The following is a 22,402-nucleotide window of genomic DNA, read 5'->3' as shown; positions in this document are numbered from 1 at the left end:
TGCGAAAAAGATTGTATTGATGCTGACCTATCAACAATTTCTAGCATTGAAGTTGAGTGAAACATCCATAGTGTCGAAAAGAATTTCTTGGAAGGAATCTTCAACAGCACGCATTGATCTTAAGTGAAACCCTGAAAGATTTATATAGATAAGATATTCATTCTTAAACAAAATGGTAAAGTCAAATCAGCTGGAGAAATCTCTCACAGAATATCTAAATCAGAATTTAAAAAAAAAAAAAAAAAAACTTTTTGGTAATTTTAATGATATCCTCAGACATCATTAAAATTAACTCTTCCTTTTTTGCGTCTTAAGACAACATTGTATGACTCGTGTTTCTAAAAATAGATTATGAGTCATACAAGGACATCATCCAAAAGGCAAGAGTTCATTTTAATGATGACTGAAAACATCATTAATTTTTTTTTTTTTTTTTCTCTCAGATGATTTCTCGTGGAGTTTTGCCAAAAAGAACACCTGTTCCTTAAGTTTTGCACACCAATGTAGTAATAAATGCGGTTTTCGAGACATCTGGCTTCATCCCAATTTGGAAATATCCAAATGTTAGATCTAACGTTGTTATGAATCGTGTTGATTTAAATTTACGAATAATCTTTTCAACTATGGGAAAGGGAAAGATTGTTAAGTAGCATAAGGGCTACTTATTTGCGTTGTGATTTTATTTTTTAACATTTCCTGAATGCGTTGCTCTATTATTTGTTCTTTCATTTTATCGTTGGGGTAAAGTTTTGATATTTCAGGGGTCGTGTTTGGCTTATAATTTTAGTGTGACCTGGAGTTCATCAAATAAGTTAGAAAACTGACTTACCAACTTCTGCAGTCCTTCATTTCCCACACATAAATGGCTTATTTCAATCACGGTATCTACATCCAGCTTCCTTCTATTTTCTTCATATCGGGTTGCAAAATAGATTCCTGAAAATTCAGTTTACCTACTGCCCCCTAAGAAATCCATGCTTAAATTACGGCAGCTTGAAGATTTTTCTCGACAAGGAAGACAGTTTTTTTTTAAATTCATTTTGAACTTGCACGTGCAATGCTATCTCATCTATGCACGTACACTGCCTTCCTAGAGCCGCAATAACATTTGCTCTCGCTACGTTTACGTTCTAAAGAATTTAAGAAAAAAAATTCTGTAGGGTAACTACATTGAGCCCAGTGTCTATCAGTGCATCTGCAGGTGCGTTATTTAATAATGTTTGCATTGCGGGTAATGCCAAATTTTTAACAATCACAACATTTATGTGAATTTGAGACTTGCCTCCGGGGTAACTGCATTTTTACTTTACTCCACCAAGAGAGCAGCTGGTCCACTTGGATATGGTGCTTTTGTCTACAGTGCACCTGTATAGTTTAAATTTTTCGCATTCCTTTTCCCCTGTTTTCTCTTTCGCCCGTCATTTTGGGGACAGCCATTCGCGTTTGAATATTTTTTTTTTCTTTTATCAGCTTGCCTCCACTGAGGCACTGGCCTAAAACTTCGCTCATTTGGCCTCTCTCCATACCCTGCTGCGCATTTCTTCTTCGCCATGCGTTTACTTAGGAACTTTGTGGCTAGCTCGAATAAACTCTCCACTGTCGTTGGATCTCTTAGCTCAAAAAAAATCTTGTATTTGCTGCAGTGACCTAGGTAAGCTAATTTATATAATTTCTCCATTCAGGCCTCATGCTGTACAAAAAAAATAAAAATGGGAATTTTTCGCAAAATAAAATCCATTAATTCTTTAAACTGAAATCTACTTTCACTTCTATCGACGCGAGTGGCTAGGCGGGAGATTTCCGAAAAACGAGATTCTAGCAGCACTGGTTTATATGGGAGGCTTCCGAGAAATGTTTCGTCTAGCTAGGCGCAACACATCCCGGCTATGAGCAACATAATGAAACCTTCCTGAAAATGTTCCGTCTGGAAACGTTTCCGCGTACGTTCAACCAATACTTTCCGGAAAGCAGGTACAGAGGCTGTTACCGAAACGGAGAACGGCAGGTGTGCGCTGAGTCATCCACTGGGGGTGGGGGATGGGACGCAGACGATAATCCGTAGTGGCAGCAGCATATGAGACGAAATCAACCTTCGCGTACGGCGGCACCAGCTCAAGTGAAATTTAATCCAATTTAAGATTGATTTCTTGACCTAATTATAAATTTTACATTGGCGTGTTTGTCTTCCGACTTGATATAACAACAGATAGTTAAAAAATAATTGTCCAACATATACTCACATTTATTATATTTAAATAAAAAGAAGATCGTTTTCTTAAGTTTGGCAAAACAACCTTTCTGAAAGTATCTAAAGAGAACTGCTTAATCTTTCAAAAGGACAAAGCAGAAAGATCCTTTTATGCGAAATTACTTTGACTTTTTATATGATTCTAAATTGCTTAAATGCTGAGCGAGCTTTGTTTTTTACAAATTAAATTATCAATGCATTCTTGTGTATTTTTATAGTTACGGCATTCAGCAATATTTATTATTATTATCGTTATATATCATCGTTATTTGTGAGTTCTATTTTAAAATCATTCGTATTCGATCACGGACTTCTTAGTAGCAGTAAAAGCCGGACTAGCCGGAAAGAGTTGAAAGCCGGATATTACGAGATAAAAGCTGGATATGAAGAGCTGAAGGCTGATTTCAAAGCCGGTTATCAGGGTTAGTACACATTTCTGCACACGGAAATTAAGGACATTTAAGGACCATTAATGAAACACGTTAAGGACCTATGAGCAAATGGAAACTGAATAAATTCAATAAAAAATATTATCTATGGCTCAACTTCACTTTTGTAATACCATCTTAAGAATAAAATAGATCCGTAAGTAGAATAAACTATTATTAAACACGAATTAACAAATTTATTCATAAGTTTGAAAATAAAATCAACTTTATAAAATGTAACCAGTAGCATTAAATATTTTACAAGAGTTGGACATATTTGAAAGAAGGTAAGTGACATTTTATTTATGTTTTACTAACAGCTAGCTTTCTGTTGATTTTTTTAAAAAATATTTTTGTCACATACTTGCTCAGTCTAGAGGTTTAGCAAATAGCAGGTAGATTTTATGTCAAGCGGCATAGCTTAAAATGAGAAGTAAGATTATAATCAGCATGATTCATAACAAGAGACTAGATGTTGTCACCGGTGCTGCTTGCCTAGAGAGATACCTGCTGATTAGAACAAACATGAAAGGCCTAATTGTAGGCACAGTTCGAAAGTTTTGTAAGTTAAGTTGGGCTCCGTCTCATGCAGTTAGTGTCGTAGCTTCGTAGAGTTCCAGGGATTGTAACCCAGTTAATACACTGGTTATCATAAATTAAGGAAAAATCACAAAAGTAGCGATAACTCCCTCAAAAAAAAAAAAAAAAAAAAAAGCCAAACCGTGTAAATTTTGAATATGTTGCCAAGTAAGAGTAGATGAGTAAAACTCCAATATGCAAATTAATGGCGCTGCACTCGGAATACGTCATCTGCGAGGAGCATAAAAGTCCATGTTTGAGAGCAAGGCCACATATTTCACTGATAGTGACATCAGAAATCTGAGGTAGCCAATTCGTAATAATGACCTCCAGGCATCATTTGCCTGCAGAACTACGATAAAGAGCCATTGGGAGACTAGAGGCAGGTCAAAGTCAAAAAGAAGTGGCCAGATGGGTAAATGTGAGTCCTTCTGTGGTTCATAGACTTGGAGGCAATTTCAAATCACAGATTCGGCTTCTAGAAGATTCAGCCAAGGACGGCCAACTGCTACGACGAGCGCCGATGACCGATATTTGACATTATGTGCACTCAGGAATAGAACCGCTACTCCGACTCTTCTTAGATACTCCCTTGCTGCAGCCACCGGAAGGTTGGTGTCAACGTCAACTGTGCGTAGAAGGCTTCACGAAGGTGGTCTGTATGGCGAGGCGAACAACCATTTGCGTGCCGCTCAACTCACGCCATAGGAAGGACCGTTTGCAGTGGGCACGACAACATGTCCACCGGACGCCTGAGCAGTGGAGGGCTATTCTCTTTACAGATGAGTCCAGGTTTAGTCTAGAAAGCGATAGTAGTCGTTATTTGATAGAGAGAGAACCTGGAACCCGTTATCATCTGTCAAAACATCCGTGAAAGAGATGCATACGGAAGAGGCAGTGGTCTGTGTTTGGGGTGGCATCTCTTTGGATGGACGCACAGGCCTCCATGTTTTTTCAAGGGGAACCGTGAATGCTCATGTTTATAGAGATGACATCCTTGATGCTTATGTGCGCCCATATGCCGGGGCAATACGTGATGCTTTCCTGTTACAGGACGACGATGCAAGACCACACAGGGCTCGCATCGTAGATGATTATCTTCAACAGGAAACAATTATGCGCATGGAGTGGCCAGCTCGATCCCCGGACATGAATCCTTTCGAGCACGTTTGGGATGCTTTAGGGAGACGTCTAGCTGCTCTCAATACGCCCCCTGAGACCCTTGCCGCGCTTGCAACTGCTTTGCAAGAGCAGTGGCTCTCGCTTCCTATGGAACTGATAGACCGCATAATTGAAAACATCACACATCGCTGAATGTGCTGTATTGCTACTAGAGGCGATTAGATTCCATATTGAAGTTACTTTTCCTATAGCAAACTGACATCTTTGATTTGTTCATTTTATACATGTGCTAATATCTTATACTACCATAATTGTCTGGTACTTTCTTTTTATGTTATTTGGTACCTTACTATGCGTTGTATATTGTGGGTAAGTTTCATAAAATTCTACATGTAACTTTTTCAGTAATCGTGATTTTTGTAATTTTTCCTATGATAACCAGTGTGTAATTTAAGGTTCTAATAAGCCACTAAAGCACCACAGGTGATAAGTTGTTTTGTATTATTTTAAGTCTCACTAGATGCAAAGAACAAGTTTTACATGAATTTTTACATTTTTGTGTTTTATCTTGTGACCACGGTAAGGATTAATGAAAGGAAATAACTCGCTTTAATATGCAGAGATAATTTTTAAGGGTAAGCAGTTAGTTAAAAATAATTAAATTCGGTAGTTACATAACCTTAGGCATTATGGATTTACATAGAAACTATTAAATTTTATGTATGTTTTAACAATATTTGTTTAAAAAGCCCTATTAAAATCCCAATTTAATAAAATTCCACAGTTTAAAATACATGTAATTTATGACACTGATTCTTAAATGATATTAAAATAATTACACATTAAAAGCTACAAAGTATTTATGTTTTATAACAACAACACTCAACAAAATATTTATGCGTCTTTTTAATTTGAAGCCTTCCCAGACATTTTGGTTAATTGATACAGATTTCCTTCTCTTTAAGCATCTTTTCTAACAATCAGAAGTTTGTCTCAATACGCAAACCAGTGTTCTCACTAGTTTCTATGTGCTTCCTAACTTTCCTAACTTGTCAACTTCTCTACAATGTAGCTATGAGGCTTTACTTGATCTGGTAAAAGTTAAATAGTCCAAAACTTCCCATCAGACGTGAAGCAAATTATTGTTATGTCAGAAAGTAACTACAATGTCAGACAAAAGTTTAAATAAGCCTCTTATTTAAAAAGAACTTAAAACGTAAAGGCATGTTCTGACGCTAACATAATCAGTTAGATCTCGTGATGATGAAATTAAACAAGGACAGTCAAATTTAAACTAAAAATGTGGACTAGTGGTCAAAGACCGTACAATTTAATTTTAATTTAAGCTTAAACTATATCATATGAGGAAATAGAAATGCGAAATTATATTAAAGGCTGAAATCATATACAACTAGGTATTTACATAATAATAACTATACATACCTTTGAAGAATACTCTTCTTTATGTATTCACTTACTTTCTTCAACACATTTCTTTTTCATTTTAGAATTTTTGGATTTAATTAAGGATTTCTGTTATTCTAAAAAAAAAAAAAAAAAAAAAAACCTAAATGCATTTAGAATGTATTTAAAAAGCAGATAATTTTATTTCCTTAGCAATATGAAAATTCAGAAGAAATATGAAATATTCAACAAAATATATGGTAAGGGCTAGTTATAGAGCTGGTGAGGCAGAATTTAGTGACACACCGAGCAACAAAATCTAGAAATGTCATAACTTTTAGAATTTAGAGCAGGCACTGGAAGCAGAATTTAGAAAGGCACTAGGCAGCAGAATTTAGGATCCACAGAGATTGCATCAGATGGGAAAATGCCTAGCACCTGCTCTGTGTATGATGCATTAAGGCATAGTAGATGAATCTTTTAAACTGTCAGTTTTCAATTTCTTTATTAGTAAAAAAATTCCTTTTTATAAAGCTTGTCCATATGATAAGATTAGAAGCATTTTTGTTTTTTCCATGCTTGTGTTTAGAGAAAAGTAGGGAAAATAAAGGGAAGATAAACGTGTTAAAAAGATTCTAGTATTGAGTACTCCAAAATAAACTTTATAATATGACAGCAAAAAATAAAAATGTTTTATTTTAATGTTATTTTTTAAATGTAATTTCAATATATTACCATTATTTTAATGAAATTTATCAATGTTTCAATGTTTTAAAAGAAATCGTCGAAAAAAATCTCAGATCTCGGAATTAAAAATTTATTTTAAAATCGTCAAAATGTTAATAAGTCGTTAAATTTAGAACCGTTAAATAAAAAAATTCACATCACCAAAACCGAAAAGTTGTTTAAGAGCTCTTTATTAGGAAAAATGAATTTCGAAATGCTTATGTTTCACTTCTTGCTTAGAAACTCGAGTATCCCACCATTTATATTAGAAATAGGAACAAATTATAGCTCATGAAACATTCAAAAGATAACCATATATGTTAGTGAATCGCCAGAAATATTCCTCCGAAATGCTAATTCACACTCAAAATGGCAGTCGTAAAATCAGACAGAAATTTCAGATGATTAAAATTAAGGACTTTCTGTCGATTTTGGCCAAAATTATGGACCTTCTGTCGATTTTGGCCAAATTTAAGGACTTTTAAGGACAATAAATCGATTCCAAAAATCTTAAGGACTTTTAAGGACTCTTAAGGACCGTACGAACCATGGGATATAATGAAATAAAAACTAGATATGAAGAGATGAATGTTGGACAGGAAGAGTTACTGATCGAAATAAAATCGTATCGAGAAGAAGTTTCTAGCAGCTCTTGTTGGAAGTCGGCCAACAAGAGCTGCTAGAAAACTCCAACCGATGAAAGTGAAGCTTAAAGAAGAAATTGGATCAAAAATAGAAGATATCAAAATGACAGTAGTGACATCTGAAGAATCATAGGATGAAAAAATGAAGGAAGTAGCTGATGAAGTGTCTGAGAAAGATCAAGAAATGATGGATGAAACATCGAACGGAATTAAAGAAAAAGAACGAAAACATGAAGAAATAAAAGGCTGGAAAGAAGTTTTTGATTCTTAAGTGCCTGAAGTAGAAGTGGAAGAAAGTGAAAATGCGACTGTTGAGTTCGTAGAAACTGATAGTGAACTTACAAAGTCGCAGCTATCAAGTACTGGACCATCTGAAAATTCATGTGATGCAGAGATGGAAGAAGCTGATGTACAATATAAGCAGAGTGTTCCAGTATTGCAAGAAGATACAACCACTTCTCAAACTAAGTATGTGTCTCATCACACAATTTGTAAAGACACAAACTTGATTCTAAACCACGATACTCCTGTTTGTAAAGGATCGGATTCTATTCATAATCCTGATGCAAACATCGGAACAGGCTTTCATGAAACAGAGGTAAATAAACATGTACCAACTGCTAAAAGTACCGATGTGAATTGTACACATGATGTAAATAAATTACATAGTGATGAGCAAGCTGTTTCAGATCTTGCTGTAGGATGCAAAATCTGAAAATTCCGAATCTTCAGAATGTGTTATGCAGAATTCTGAACTTTAATTTATAAAATTTAAAATTGTCATGTAGTTAGTCTGTGTATATAACTTGTAAATAATGTAAATATTTGTTTTTGTATTTATCCTATTTGCTTGTTTTATTACCATTTGTTTGTATCGAATTTGGCTTTTGATCAAGGACTGGACTGCCCGGGACGTGCAGTCCTTGGGAGAAACAGTATTACGAAATGCCTAGCCGGGGTAGCTTCCCCGTAAGGCGGGTTTAGGGTTGCCAGAAAATTCCAAGTAAAGGCAAGATTGCCAGATTTGGCGCGAGAGCGCCCATTTGGCGACAAAACTGGCGATATGCCATAGACGGATAGAGAACATTCTGGAACGAATTCTTACCAGTTTGGACAAGAATGTTCTCGAAAGTAGCCCAAAAGCTATATAAACCCTGCCTGTACACTAAGTAGCAGTAAATTGCGAGTCTAGTGTCGGAAATTTTGTGGGAAGGAATTGTGGGAAGAAGGAGGGGTGCAGGTGCAGCTAGAGTGACGTCAGCACGCGTGGATCGACGCATCCGCCGTCAAGCTGTGGCGGTCCCGCAAGTCACTTGTACCGCGATTTTGCAGCATGTGCAAGATACCCTGGATGTTCCCGTGCCTACCAGAACCACTTCCCGTCGATTGGTTGAACACTCACGGCGTCCGTTAAGAAGACTGTCATTGACCCGACAGTACAGACGCCAACGTTTGGAATGGTGCCGGACTGGAGCGATGTAGATGACAGAATGGCGAAACGTCGTGTTCTCACATGAGTCATGCTTCTGTTTATCCAGTGACAGTCGCCGCATAGGTGTGTGGCGTCGATGTGGAGATAGATATAATCCGGCAGTAACTGTGGAACGCCCCACCGCGCGGCGAAAACGGGGCATAATGGTTTGGGGAGCTATTGCCTGAGATTTTAAGTCACCTCTAGTTCGTATTCAGGGCATTATGACAGCCCAACGATACTTGGATAATGTACCGCGGCCTTATACAAGTTATACGCAACTAAAAATACTTGGATATTTATTTTACGCAACTAAAAATACTTGTTATGCGCAACTAAAAATACTTGGATAATGTATTGCGGCCGGTGACAATCCCCTAGCTTCAGGGAGGGACAGCCTAATGCAACTTTTCAGCAGGATAACGCCCGACCACACAGTGCTCGCATCTGCAAACATGCTCTGCAAGGTATACAGATGCTTCCCTGGCCACCGTACTCTCCTGACCTGTCACCAATCGAACATGTGTGGGATGTGATTGGACGTCGTTTACAGACTCTTCCCCTGCCTCGTTCAGAAGACTAACTGTGACAAATGGTTGAAAGGGAATGGAGAGCCATCTCTCAGGACACCATCCGCCCTCTTATTGACTCTATGCCTAGACGTGTTTCTTCGTGCATAGCTGTCCGCGGTGGTCCTAAACAACTTTCACCCTCAATCCTCCAACTCAATAGAGATCAAGTTTCCATACTGTTGGAACTAAACAACTTTACTGTTGCAATAACTTCCATATATTCAAGTCCCACGGAGGATCTTTCCACTGCTATTAATTTTTTGGATCATCTATCAACAGCACTTGGCAATAAGCATATGTTAATATGTGGTGACTTTTTATCATTCAGTGACCTGGGGCTATGGAGATACAGATCCAAAAGAACGTCTTCTCGAAGATTGTATAGCTTCCAATAACTTCATTCTTTTTAATACACCAGATTCTCATCCAACATTTGATAGTATTCACGCAAAAGGCTGGCCAGATCTAACGTTTACTGCAATTTCCTTAGTATCTCTTCTACAAAACTGGACAGTTCGGGAGGATGAATCTTTATCTGATCATAAGTATATTACTTTTGATCTTATGCCCAATAGTGATTTACCTATTCTGGTTAGATATAATCTCCCTGGCCGCAAAATAAAACAATTCAGTCGTAAGGTTCGGACTGCGCTTCGTCCCCTGCGTAGACAACTACATACCGTGAATACTTCAGAGGAGATAGAGCTTTTCACAAACTCACTACTTACAACTCTGCAGGATATTTGCCAAAATACACTGCCAACAAGGAATTCTAAAAAACTTCACTCAATCCACTGGTGGACACCTAATTTACGTTCCCAGCAGAAAACGTGTCGTGCACTTCGTCGTCGTCTGGAAACAGAGAGACGTCTAAACTTATCCTCTAATACCTTGCAGATCTACAAAAGGGAGAGAGCTCAATATAAACGCCTAATAATAACATAAAAAATTATGGCTTGGAAAGAATATTGCAGCTTAAATACCGAAATTTATGGCATCCATTATAAGATTACTAGAGAGAAATTATTTCAACCAACACCTCTTCATGTTATGAATACAGCCGATAATTTTAGCCCTACTGATGCTGCTCTACATACCATACTGGAAGCAGTATTTCCTGATGATGACCCTACTTCCGACACTACTTTACAAGCAGCTATACGTGACGATCAATCAATTCCAAATACAGCTAATGATTTGGATATTACAATTCATGAAATCAAAACCATTTTATCTAATCTTCCAAAGAAACGGGCACCTGGCCCTGATTGAAGCTAGATTACCAGATAGTAAAAGTCGCTATACTCTCACAATTATTTTTCTTTTGCGACTACTTCAGTAAATTACTACATCATGGCATATTTCCAAGAGGTTTTAAAGTTGGAAGAGTAGTACTCTTTCTTAAAAAAGATAAAGATCCACAATTGCCATCTTCTTTTCGGCCTATCTGTTTGCTATCTTCAATAGGCAAAATATTTGAACGCCTCATAATGCAACGCCTCAAATATCATTTCCAAAGTAATCATATCTTAAATGACAACCAATACGGCTTCCGTTCCGGAAAGTCAACTCTTCAAATTCTTTCCAAAATAATAGAAACTATATATTATAATCGTAATCATGGTCGCCAGAGTGCGTTGATCTCTATTGATCTCCAACAAGCCTTCGATACACTGTGGTGGCCAGCCATTCTTGAAGCATTAAGAGCTGCCCAATGCCCTAAAATATATTCTTGATTCTACAAAGTTACTTATCTGAGCGAGAACTCATCTATGCTACATCAACAGGAATTGTTCATAAACCACAAAATAGAGGCTGCTCACAGGGTTCTTGTGCGGGGCCAGATCTTTGGAATTTAACTTTTAATTCCATCTTAAATGCTCCCTGGCCCGCGCACACACGAGTATATTCTTATGCTGACGATACAGCATTCGTTGTTACCGGACGCACTCGAGAAGAACTTTCGATTCTACTGAAACATATGACCTATTTTATACCCATTGTACCAAATTGAAGCTATCCATTTCGGAATCAAAATCAAAGATACTTTTAACTCCTAAAAAGGGCGGGTCACTCAGAAGAAGACCCCGTATCACCATTAATGGCAAACGTATACGGATCTTTTCTCAAATTAAATTCCTAGGCCTTACAATAGGTGGAAAACTTTATTGGGTAGAACATGTTCAAGATATCAAAAGGAGAACTCTTGCTATATCAACTAAATTACGTCGTATGCAAAGTTTCAAATGGGGAATTAATCCTCATATTCTTAAAATATTATATCAGACAGTTGTAGAACGGATTGTCTTGTATGCTGCAGCAATATGGGCAGAGCCCATGCAAAGCAGGAAAATTAGAATGTTACTCAGTTTGCAACGCCCATTTGCCTTGCAAATTACTAAGGCATATTGTACGATGTCTACAAATGCCTTAAATGTTCTTGAGGGCCTTATTCCTTTACATCTACGGGTCCAACAAGAGGCTACTATACAAAGAGTGAAGCAGCTTCAACAATCTTGCTCTTTATTCGATGAGGTTTATTCTCCTGCTGACTATGAACCAGCTATCCATTACTTGGAAACGCATCCTGCCTTGCATGGAGCTGGTGTTAAAGTTTATCTCAAAGATGAATGTATTCTAACTCCTCCATCTCTTTGTGTATATACCGATGGTTCTAAATTTGACAATCAAGTAGGATGTGCCTATGTTGTTCTCTCTCATATTCAACAGGTCTCTGGCTGGTTGGGTCGTCTGCAAAAGAACAACAGTGTTTTTCAGGCGGAGGCCACCGCTATTTTAAAAGCCTTACAATATATTACATCAACTACTGAGACAGAGGGAGCAATAATAACAGATAGTCTATCATCACTTTATGCAGTTAAAACCTCTCGCCACTCATCACCAATTATAGCTAACATACAGCAAATATTACGTGCTAATTTACATGCAAACATTTCTCTGGTATGGACCAAAGGTCATACAGATGATGAAGGTAACAATTTAGCAAATCAAATGGCCAAAGAAGCAGCCTCCTCTTCTACTGCAGAAACAATATCTGTCCCCTGGCCCATATCGCATCTCAAGCGATCCATATTCCTCAATACAGTTTCACAATGGCAGATGGAATGGGATAATGCTGACACTGGACGCCGCACTCATTACCATCTGTCATATGTTGATCCTAATCGACAAATTATCAATCCGCAACTGGTACGGTACATTTCTGGCTATGGGCCATTTCCTGTTTATTTCTACAGGCATGGCACAATGCCAACAGATTTATGTATCTGTGGAGACTTGGGCACTCCTGAACATTACGTTACTCAGTGTCAGCTTACCCAAGGTCTCCACATCCCCATTCCTACTAATAATACAAGGGCCTTCTGCAAATATATGTTTCAACAGAAATATCTAATTCAAAAGCTTACTAAAATTATGGACCTTTTATTCTCATTTGGGACAGATCTTTGTCAAGTTGTTTGACACATCTGTTGAACTCTCAAGCCATTATTAGTCTTATCTGTAAGTGTGTTGCATACCTCTGCAACATTATATGATTGAACTTAGATTTGTGACAAGTACTGTTAATTGTTGGCACTCAGATTTTGTAACAAGTACCAATAATTATCATTATACATAGCACATATATAGTATGCACATTTATGGCATAGCCATGTCAAAAACTATTATTAAGCAATTTTATATTATTTTCACTCTGCATATTATATTATTGTCTTGTATAATTTAATGGCACAGTTCTATTGCACAGTGCCACAGTTTTATATCGCATTTGCATTATAACATACTTATATATTCTTGCTATAGTGCAATTTACCGCAAGGTATATTATGTATTTATTGTTCTTCACGTTATAGTTTGTATATGTATTATTTTTATAGGACTTATAAGATATTTATAGTATTTACTATATTATATAACTACGTTATTCTAGTATTTATTTATTTATTTATTTTTTTGCCTGTATTGAATGGAAAAATGCCACTCCGATTTATTCATTGCAATATAGAAAGCTAATATGACAGATACTATAATGTTTTAGATTTACGTAATTACTTTAATATATTAATAATTTTTCTCGTGCAATTGTATATGGGTATTGTAATGATAATATGTAATGATAATAATGATATATTGATGATAATAATGATCATGTATGATAATATACTGAAAACCCATACTCATGCTGTTTACTATTTTATGTATGGTCATTACATCTGTAACAATTGGTTCGATATAGGATAATTTTACAGCACAAACTTATTGTATAGTAACATAACTTTATAAAAGTCTTTTATTGTATATATTCTTTGTATTGCATATATAGAATTGAATGGTGTGTATTGTATAATGCATTTGTATCTATATTTATCCACTTATTTTATCATAGTACAGAATTGTATCCATAGCATAATATCCTATAGTACATATTATCCCTTAATAATGTTATGTAACTCAGAAATACTGCAATTGCATCTATTTATGTCCTTTTTGTATCATATCGTGCTACACTCTTAGTATCAATACTGTATTAGTACCATTCAGGCAAGTACCGTACAATTTAACAGCCTAGAATTAATTATTGTAATAGTATATCTTCCGTATAGTTTAATTTGTGTATTGTATAGCATCATAATCATAATGTTGTGTATGTTATATTTTATTACTATTGTATGCAAACATTGTATGGCATAAGTAGTATACCCCCCACTATATGCGGCAAAAGGATGCCGCCATGACGTAATAGAACAAAGGATGACGCAACGGGGGCGTGGCCTCCGCCATATTGGATCACGTTACTTCCCTCTGCCATGTTGGATCATGTGACGTCCGCCCGCCATATTGGATCACGTGGTGTTCCTTTGGAATGACTCATCCTTTTCCCGCCATGCCGTGCGTGCTGAATCGCCGAGGCATTCATTAATTTTATTCGGTAAGTATTTATGAAGGATTTAATTAATTATTATTTAACTTACCTAATTAATTTATTAATCACGTGGTCTTTGGAGAACATCGGCCATTTTGTTTTGTACGGTGATTTATGCTGCCCTTCATGACAGTTTCAAAAATTGCGTGGACCCGAACCCACGATGTCGAGATCTCCAGCTACGCGCTTTAACCACCGAGCCACGCTTTTGTTACCACAGAAGACTAAAAATTCGTACTTAGAAAAAAAAAAAGGCAAAGCGTTCAACGAGTTTACCGATCGAAAAGTTTCTTTTAAACGATGAAAGAGGGGTAGAAGACATATATTTTAATTTCTTAATTTTTTTTCGAACAGTGATTACCTTCTTTAAGATATTATAAAGATTATTTTGTGCTTAATTTTTAATTAATATTTTCAATTTATCAAATGAATTTTTTTTCTTCTAAGTGGGTGATATTATTTTCGAATGGAAGAAATTTTTTAAAATTATTTATTATCTGCAAGGAAAGAGTTAAAATGATATTTTTACATCTGTACTGATTTTCTTGAAGCTATGTTACTGCTGGCGCCATCTAGCGTCCAGAACATCATCTAAAAGTAACAGGATCGTAAAAAAATAATATGAAAATGTAATATATTTCCTTTTCACGGGGTACGAACTCGCTACCACCCAATAATTAATAAAAAGGGATTGAGGGGGACCGCATCCAAGTCTTTAAGCGATACCCCACAATTCCTTGGTTGATATGGTTCTTAATTATCTGCATAAGGTTTTTCCGTGCTCCGCCATCTTGGATTTCCTCTATAGCCGCCATTTTGAAGAATTTTCTTGGTGGGTAAATGACGTCACCCTTATCATGTTTGTGCATGATTTGGTTGGGAAATGGCGTCTGCCTTTTCACTCCCTTTGTGTAGACATCCGCGTAGGTGAACGAATACATTTCTGTGGACCAATCAGAAAGCAGAAAAATGATGTCACGCCCTCTTAACCAATCCGCGTATTCAGACAAAGTAAAAAGTTCGGAGCCGAGTTTCAACCGCTGGATTGCCTCCGAAATTCATTACTTGCTAAATTTTGGAAGTTGTTACCACGCGTTGCTTATTTAGTTTTGTGTTTGCTTTGTTGTACTGTTATGCATAATGAAACGTCTAGCTGCAAATTCATGTTTATCATCAAAGAAGTTTTGCGGTGCTTCATATGACGAAACTTTGCTGAAGCTTGATTCTTTGCCAAAGAATATCATCTCGGAGGGAATATTTTTGTCACTGTATCATGTTTTTTAGGTTTGACTCGTGTTCACGTTCGGAAATATGTGACTGATGACAACGATTTGCTACATCCTAGCAAAGATGGAGTTTCGCTTTCTCCTCTAGTATGGAAAGAATTGAGCGATCATACCAATACATTTGCTTCCTTTGAAGGTTCCGATAGTGTTTTTATTGTGAAGAAAGATATGTGTGTTTCAAAACAAAATGTCAACGGTGAACTAATTATATCACTACAAAGATTGTTCCAAAGAAAAGATTTACGATTTGAATTTGTACCGGAACGTGTTCTGTTGAGGAAAGAACATTTACGCAAACTGGACTCCATATATAGCGAAATATGTGGTGTCGCGAAGGAAACACTTATTTCTAAAACTCTTAACTATTTTGTGAAAAAGCAGGTGGTTGGTGATACACATTTTGAATTGAATGAATATGCTGGTGATCCAGACCGTCCAAATGGATTTCATGAGCTGCAGGACTCTTTGTGTAAGTGTATTGAAAAATTTATTTCTAAAAAAATTTCAGAACTTTTTGTGTGTTTTGGTTGCAAACAAGGGATTAATAATCAGCTCGGACATGAATGCTTATCAACAAGCCGTGCTGAAAAATGTGAAACTTATTTTGACCAGGCTTTGTTTACAGTTAATTGGCCTGAGATAGCAAATGACTTCATTCGTGAAAATGAATGTAATATAAATTTTAGTAAACTAATTGTTACTGATGACTTTTTTGATGTTATTAATGTAAATGATGTACTGAATATTATTCAAAATTTATATGTATGTGAAGAAACTAATTTGTTTAAAGATTTACTGAATAGTTCTTTTTGAAAAAATAAAATAAAATATTAGTTTTTATTCACTTTTTTGTATTGCTTTCTTTTTTGTTTCAAAATATTGTTTTGTTTTTTTTAAAAAAAAAATTGTATACTTTTTGAGTGACTCGGCATGAATTTTAATTTTCTAACTAAGAAAATACTAAATAGTTAATATTTTTAAAAAAGATGTTATTAGGATTAGGTGAAGCGGGGTATAAAAAAGTATAAATAAATGTTCACTTTGATTTATCATTTCATTTGGGTAGTGCTTGCCCGAGGATGAACATAACTTTTTCTGTTGATAAAAATTCCTGTTGTAATGTCAGAAATTCTGAATCTGACATATCGGGATCCAGCGCAGCCGGCAAGCTTCGGTGGTATAAATGCTTTACAACGTGTTTCTGGAGTAAAAAGCAAAGAAATCAAAAGATCATTGCAGGCGAAAGATTCTTATACGCTTCACAGACCTCTGCGGCACAGATTCCAACGCAACCGAGTCATTGTAGGGGGCATCGACGAACAATTTCAGTCTGATTCAGTGGATATGCAATCGCTGGTATCTTTTAATAGTCGTTATAAATATTTACTGACGTGCATAGATATTTTTTCCAAATACGCTTGGGCTATCCCTCTCAAAGACAAAACAGCTGTGTCCATTAAATCTGCTTTCAAAAAGATATTTTCGGAACGTACACCCGAGTCTTTACAGACAGATGCAGGAAAAGAGTTTACCAATAAGCAAGTTCAAAATTTTTTGAAAAAGAAAAATATCCACTTTTTTACGACACACAATAATACAAAAGCTTCTGTCGTGGAACGGTTTAATAGGACCCTTAAAACTAAAATGTGGAAATACTTTACCGAAATGAATACACGAAGGTACATCGATGTTATAGATAAATTGATATCCAGTTATAACAACACATGGCATCGAAGTATTAAGACAGAACCTGCATCGGTTACGCTACAAAATCAAGAAAAAATTTGGAAAACTTTGTACGGTCAGCAATCAGCACAAAAACCTGTTCCTTCAGATTTAAAGATTGGAGACACGGTACGCATCAGCCGCGAAAAAATGCTCTTCGAGAAAGGATACGAACAAAATTGGACAAGAGAAATTTTTACAATCCATAAAATAATTCGTCGAAATCCTATCGTCTATAAATTAAGAGATTTAGCGGGAGAAGATATACAAGGAACCTTCTATAAACAAGAATTACAAAAAGTAGCGGACTGTGGGTACTATCCTGTCGAAAAGGTACTGAAGCCAAGAAAGCATTGGGGAAAATCAGAATACTTTGTTAAATTTCAGGGTTACCCTGAAAAATTTAATACTTGGGTTTCAAATTTGAAAATGATATAAAAACATGCGTACTGTATTTTACTTTTCATTTGAGCGAAAATGTCCTTCTACGTAACACTCATAAGCGATAGCTCTAGGAGATTTTTTCCAGAGAATAAAATTTCTCGATTTATTACCCAACTACCGTCTCCTATTGATCTTAGTAATGGGGACTGGGAACTAGCTCTCCTAAATATTATTTACCCTCATTCATGGTACAATGTCGGAAAAGATAATAATTTATTTGGGTTTGCTGTTCACAATGGAGAACTGGAAGGACGGCATATTCCTCCTGGTTATTATGAAACGATACCGGACATATTAAAAGCTATGACTTTAGTTTCTCATAAAAACAAAATTGAATTTTCTTATCATAACATTACGAAAAGAGTAATGATAAAGACGGATGAACAATCAAAAGTGGTTCTTCACGGAGGACTAGCTGAGCTCTTAGGATTTGAACCGGGTGTTTACGAAGGAAGTGTCCAAAGTCGTTTCGTAGCGAATCCGAATGGTTTTTTCCCCGTTATGTATGTATACTGTGATTTAGTTGAACCACAAATCGTAGGTGACGTACAAGCCCCCCTTCTGAAAATTGTAACAGTGGAAGGGAAAGACGGAGAGATTATTGACAAACATTACTCTCGACCTTTTTATTTACCAGTGATTCGCCAACATTTTCAAACGATTGAAATCGAAATAAGGTCTCATTCGGGGAGTCTGGTGCCGTTTGAAAGAGGTAAAGTTTTCATAGTGCTCCACTTTCGTTTGAGACAAATTCTATAAAAAGCTTTACCAAAAGAAAAAATTATTCATTCATAGTGTAAACGTTCTAAAAGCTGTATCAAAAATGCTCATTCCATATGCTTGTTGCACCAAACACTTTGAGGATTATTATGTGGGACAAACTGGAAAAGGTCTGCCGTATTATCAGGGAATGGTTTTACAGAAAGGATACGGAATAGGTGGATTTTTTGCGAAACTTTTCCGTAGTGCCATGCCATTTTTAATTAAGGGAGCAAAAACTGTTGGAAAAGAAGCTCTACGTGCAGGAACGCAAATTGCAAACGATGTGATATCAGGAGAAAATTTTAAATCAGCCTTTAAAACCAGATCTAAAGAAAGTGGAAAAAAATTAGCAAGGAAAGCAGTTCAAAAAGCAGATGAGATGATTGGTCACGGAAAGTTTAAAAGGAAACGCAAATCTCCCAAACGCTTCATTTCGTCTAAAGCCAGGAAAGTGCAAAGACGTGACATTTTCAACTCATAATGGCTTTCCTCTTAAAAGATTCTCCAGAATGCGCCAAATCTGAACTCGATTTATTTACATTACCTCCAACCCAAACAGTTATAGAAAGAGGACAATGGATAGAATTTCATCCCCTTGCGAATGTGTCGGATGGAAGTCCTGTCGAATTCAATGTCGCGGGTAGTGGCGATGACTATTTGGATTTATCTCAAACTCAGTTATACGTCAAAGTTAAAATTTTGAAAAGCAATGGCGGCTCTCTCGGAAAAGATGATAAAGTGGGACCCGTGAATTTGTTTCTGCACTCCCTCTTTTCTCAAGTTGATATAAGCTTAAATGAAAGACTTATTTCCTCCAGCAATAACACGTACCCTTACAGATCCATCATAGAAAAATTACTTAATCATGGTTTTGATACGAAAACTTCTCAATTATCATCAGAATTATATTTTAAAGATACAGCAGGCCGTATGAATGTTTTTGATACTGCGGATAAGCAACCTAATGAGGGATTCAATAAAAAAGCAGAAGAATTTAAACTTAGTGCTACAGTGGATATGATTGGACGGCTACATCTAGATATGTTTCATCAAGAAAGACTTTTGTTGAACATGGTCGATATGAAAATTAAACTTATCCGCAGCAAACCGGAATTTTGTTTACTGGGGGAGGGGAATTTTAAAGTGTCATTGGAACATGCCTCATTATTTGTACGCAAAGTTCGAGTCAGTCCAGGTGTAATTTTAGGGCATGCAAAAAGTTTAGAAAAAGCGACAGCGAAATATCCTGTCAACCGAGTGCTTTGCAAAGTGTATTCCATTCCATCAGGAAATATGAGTTTTGTTCAAGATAGTATTTTTACGGGCCAGATGCCTAAACGCTTAATTGTTGCTTGTGTCGATAATGATGCTTTCAACGGAAACTATAAAAAATCTCCCTTCGAATTTAAGCACAATCATATCAATTTTATTGGCATTTACGTAGATGGGCAACCTATGCCTCACAATCCTCTTCAACCTGATTTCATGAATAAAACCTTTATTCGTGCTTATCAGAATTTATTTGCCAATGCAGAAAACCGAGGATTGTATCTTTCGAGATCAGAGTATCCAGAAGGATACTGCTTATTTCTTTTCGATCTATCACCTGACTTGTGTGATAGTTCTCACTTGAATTTAGTCCGTCATAGTAATTTGAGACTGGAGGTAAAATTCGGTTTCCCTCTGCCAATAACAACATCGTTAATAGTCTATGCAGAATTTGAAAACTTAATAGAAATCAATAAATCTAGAAATATTATCTACGATTTTGGTAACTAATGAATTCTTCAGAAATTCATAGAATACTCTCTCATGACAAATGGACAGCAAAGTACTACACTGGAGTTTTCCCTTCAGATAAAATCCCAGATGTTCATCGTTTCCCAGCAGCTATTGTAGTCAACACTGATAAACACAACGAGAAAGGGACGCACTGGCTGGCTTTCTTCATTGAAAATAATCAGACTTTAGAATTTTTCGATTCTTATGGACTTCCTCCCATGACTTATGGTGATGACATAGCAAAATTTACTAGCAAGTTTAACTGTGTGACATGGAATCAAGTTTCTCTTCAGAGTGTAACATCAAATGTTTGTGGACAATATTGTACTTATTATTTGTTAAAACGATGTCAAGGATTATGTTTGGAATCAATTGTATCTAATCTTTCTGTAAGAAATAGCGATTTTCATGTATTTCATTTTGTGAAGAAAAGGTATGGTGTAAAAATGATTTTTAAGAAATAAAATATTAATTTGCTTGGAATTTTAGTTTTGTCTTTCTTATTAATAAAGTGCAATTTACAATTTTCTTAAATAAATTTTCTTTTACCTTTTAGTTATAGAATAAATTTTAAAGGTTTCATTTAAGCTTAAAAATTATTTTCCATTGTAAATTACTGGAAAAAAAAAGATTTATTTTACTCATGACATCTGCACATTTTTTAAGGAAAAAAAACTTACCTTTAAAAAAAAAATCTGGATCATTTTTTTTCAACCTGAAATTAAAAAATATTTTTTCACACATAAAAACACACCAAATTTAACTAATATCTTTCTTTTTATTTAATATTTTATCCAAGAAGTTGAATACAATTTTCTTTTCTTTTTTACACATTTAGGTTTAGCATACATTGTAAACAGATACTTGTTTTTTACAAACTCCCTGGGAAAATCTACATCTAAGAATTTTTTAAACTCTTCATAACCTACAGGCTTGGTCTGTTGATTTCTTAACAAATAATTCACCAAGTCTTGAACATTAGAATTATTAATTTTAACTTGGTTCATGATTAATTCTTTAGATGGAGTCCATGTAATAATATCACTGTGAAGTTTTAAAAAGTCTATAATTCTTTTGGCAATGTTCTTAAATTTCACTGGAGCGGAATTCACAATTTCTTCTTCCATGGTAAACTTTTTCTCTTCTTCTTTGCTAAGCTGAACACTTTCTTGTGTTTCTGATTTTAATTGGGGAAATGTTACATATTTTTGAAGTATTTGAAGGTATTGCTTGGCTTTTTCATCTTCGGATAACTTCTCGTTTAAAATGGTGCTCATTTGCTGATCTAAATCTGATAAATGGTTTTCAGCAAATTCTAATTCTCGATCCGAGGGTACAAGGATAAATTTACGAGCGAACTCCATTAATTAATGTGCTCAGTACAGAAACTGCGGCAGGAATGAGCAACGAAAGAAATCCATCACCTTTTTGTACCAATAGTCTCCGTTTTTTAAATAAGGGTATCTTTTTATCACCTAATGTACGCAAAGTCCGTTTATATACGGCCAGTTTACGTTTCTGTCTTTTAGACAAAGGAACGTTACCCTGTAATACATTTAAAGCACATTCACATACACTTTTAATAACACTATTGGGACATTTTCTTAGAAGAGTTTTTTTTACTTTACTTTTGCCTAGGAGTTTAAGATGTTCCAGGCTCGACATCTGGACCTCAAATGATTGGTACTTTAAAAATTCCTTCTCTTTTATAAAGGTCGCATAAGCAACCGCTTTTTGTGCAGATCTTATATTTTAGGACATTTTTTAAATAATCTAATTTTCAAAAAAAAAAAAAAAAAAAAAAAAAAATTTCGGTGTGGCAAATTTTATTCTTTTACAATGTAAAAGAGAGTTTTAAATTTTAAAAAACCTACAAATTAAATCACTGAAGGAGAAAACTTGTTGAGTGCAACAGCAACTAACGGAGTTCATAAACAAAATGCTTATCTGAAGGGAAAATGCCTGTACGTAACCTTAACATTTCTTGGGTTTCTGGTCTTAAATCTATTAGTAAATAACTGTAAGGGTTTGAAGTTGCATCCTGGAAGACTTCCTGAAAAGCCTTTGTTTTCCCGGGGAACATCTGCCTTGCCAAATGTACGACTTGACATTTATCTCTAGGATTTTTGAACAGTATCATGTAATGACAATTCAAATGAATGGTTCGCATCTCTTTACCCTGCTGAAATAAATTTTGAACGATAAATATTATAGAAAGATTTCGGTGATGGCTTCCTTTCGTAAAAAGTTTACTTAAACGAGTA

At 35.7% G+C, this 22,402-nt stretch overlaps 1 protein-coding gene across 1 annotated transcript; it reads left to right on the top strand.

Annotated features, from left to right (window-relative positions):
• Positions 1–18,836: 18,836 nt before the first annotated feature.
• On the top strand, positions 18,837–20,135 carry LOC146994937 (uncharacterized protein F54H12.2-like). Its single transcript, XM_085825105.1, has one exon. It carries the CDS (start codon positions 18,837–18,839, stop codon positions 20,133–20,135), a length of 1,299 nt encoding a protein of 432 aa, XP_085681231.1.
• The last annotated feature ends 2,267 nt before the right edge of the window (positions 20,136–22,402 follow it).

Source organism: Stegodyphus dumicola, chromosome 10 (genome assembly GCF_044657685.1).
Source record: "Stegodyphus dumicola isolate Sdum_Otavi_A_Nest chromosome 10, ASM4465768v1".
In the NCBI taxonomy this organism is placed as follows: domain Eukaryota; kingdom Metazoa; phylum Arthropoda; class Arachnida; order Araneae; family Eresidae; genus Stegodyphus; species Stegodyphus dumicola.
The sequence above is the reverse complement of the archived record's forward strand: the minus strand, read 5'-3'. Positions and strand labels throughout refer to the sequence as shown.

Bases quoted from the DNA above. Each gene is read 5' to 3' on its own strand.
- LOC146994937 (XM_085825105.1), top strand. From the start codon at position 18,837: ATGGCTTTCCTCTTAAAAGATTCTCCAGAATGCGCCAAATCTGAACTC.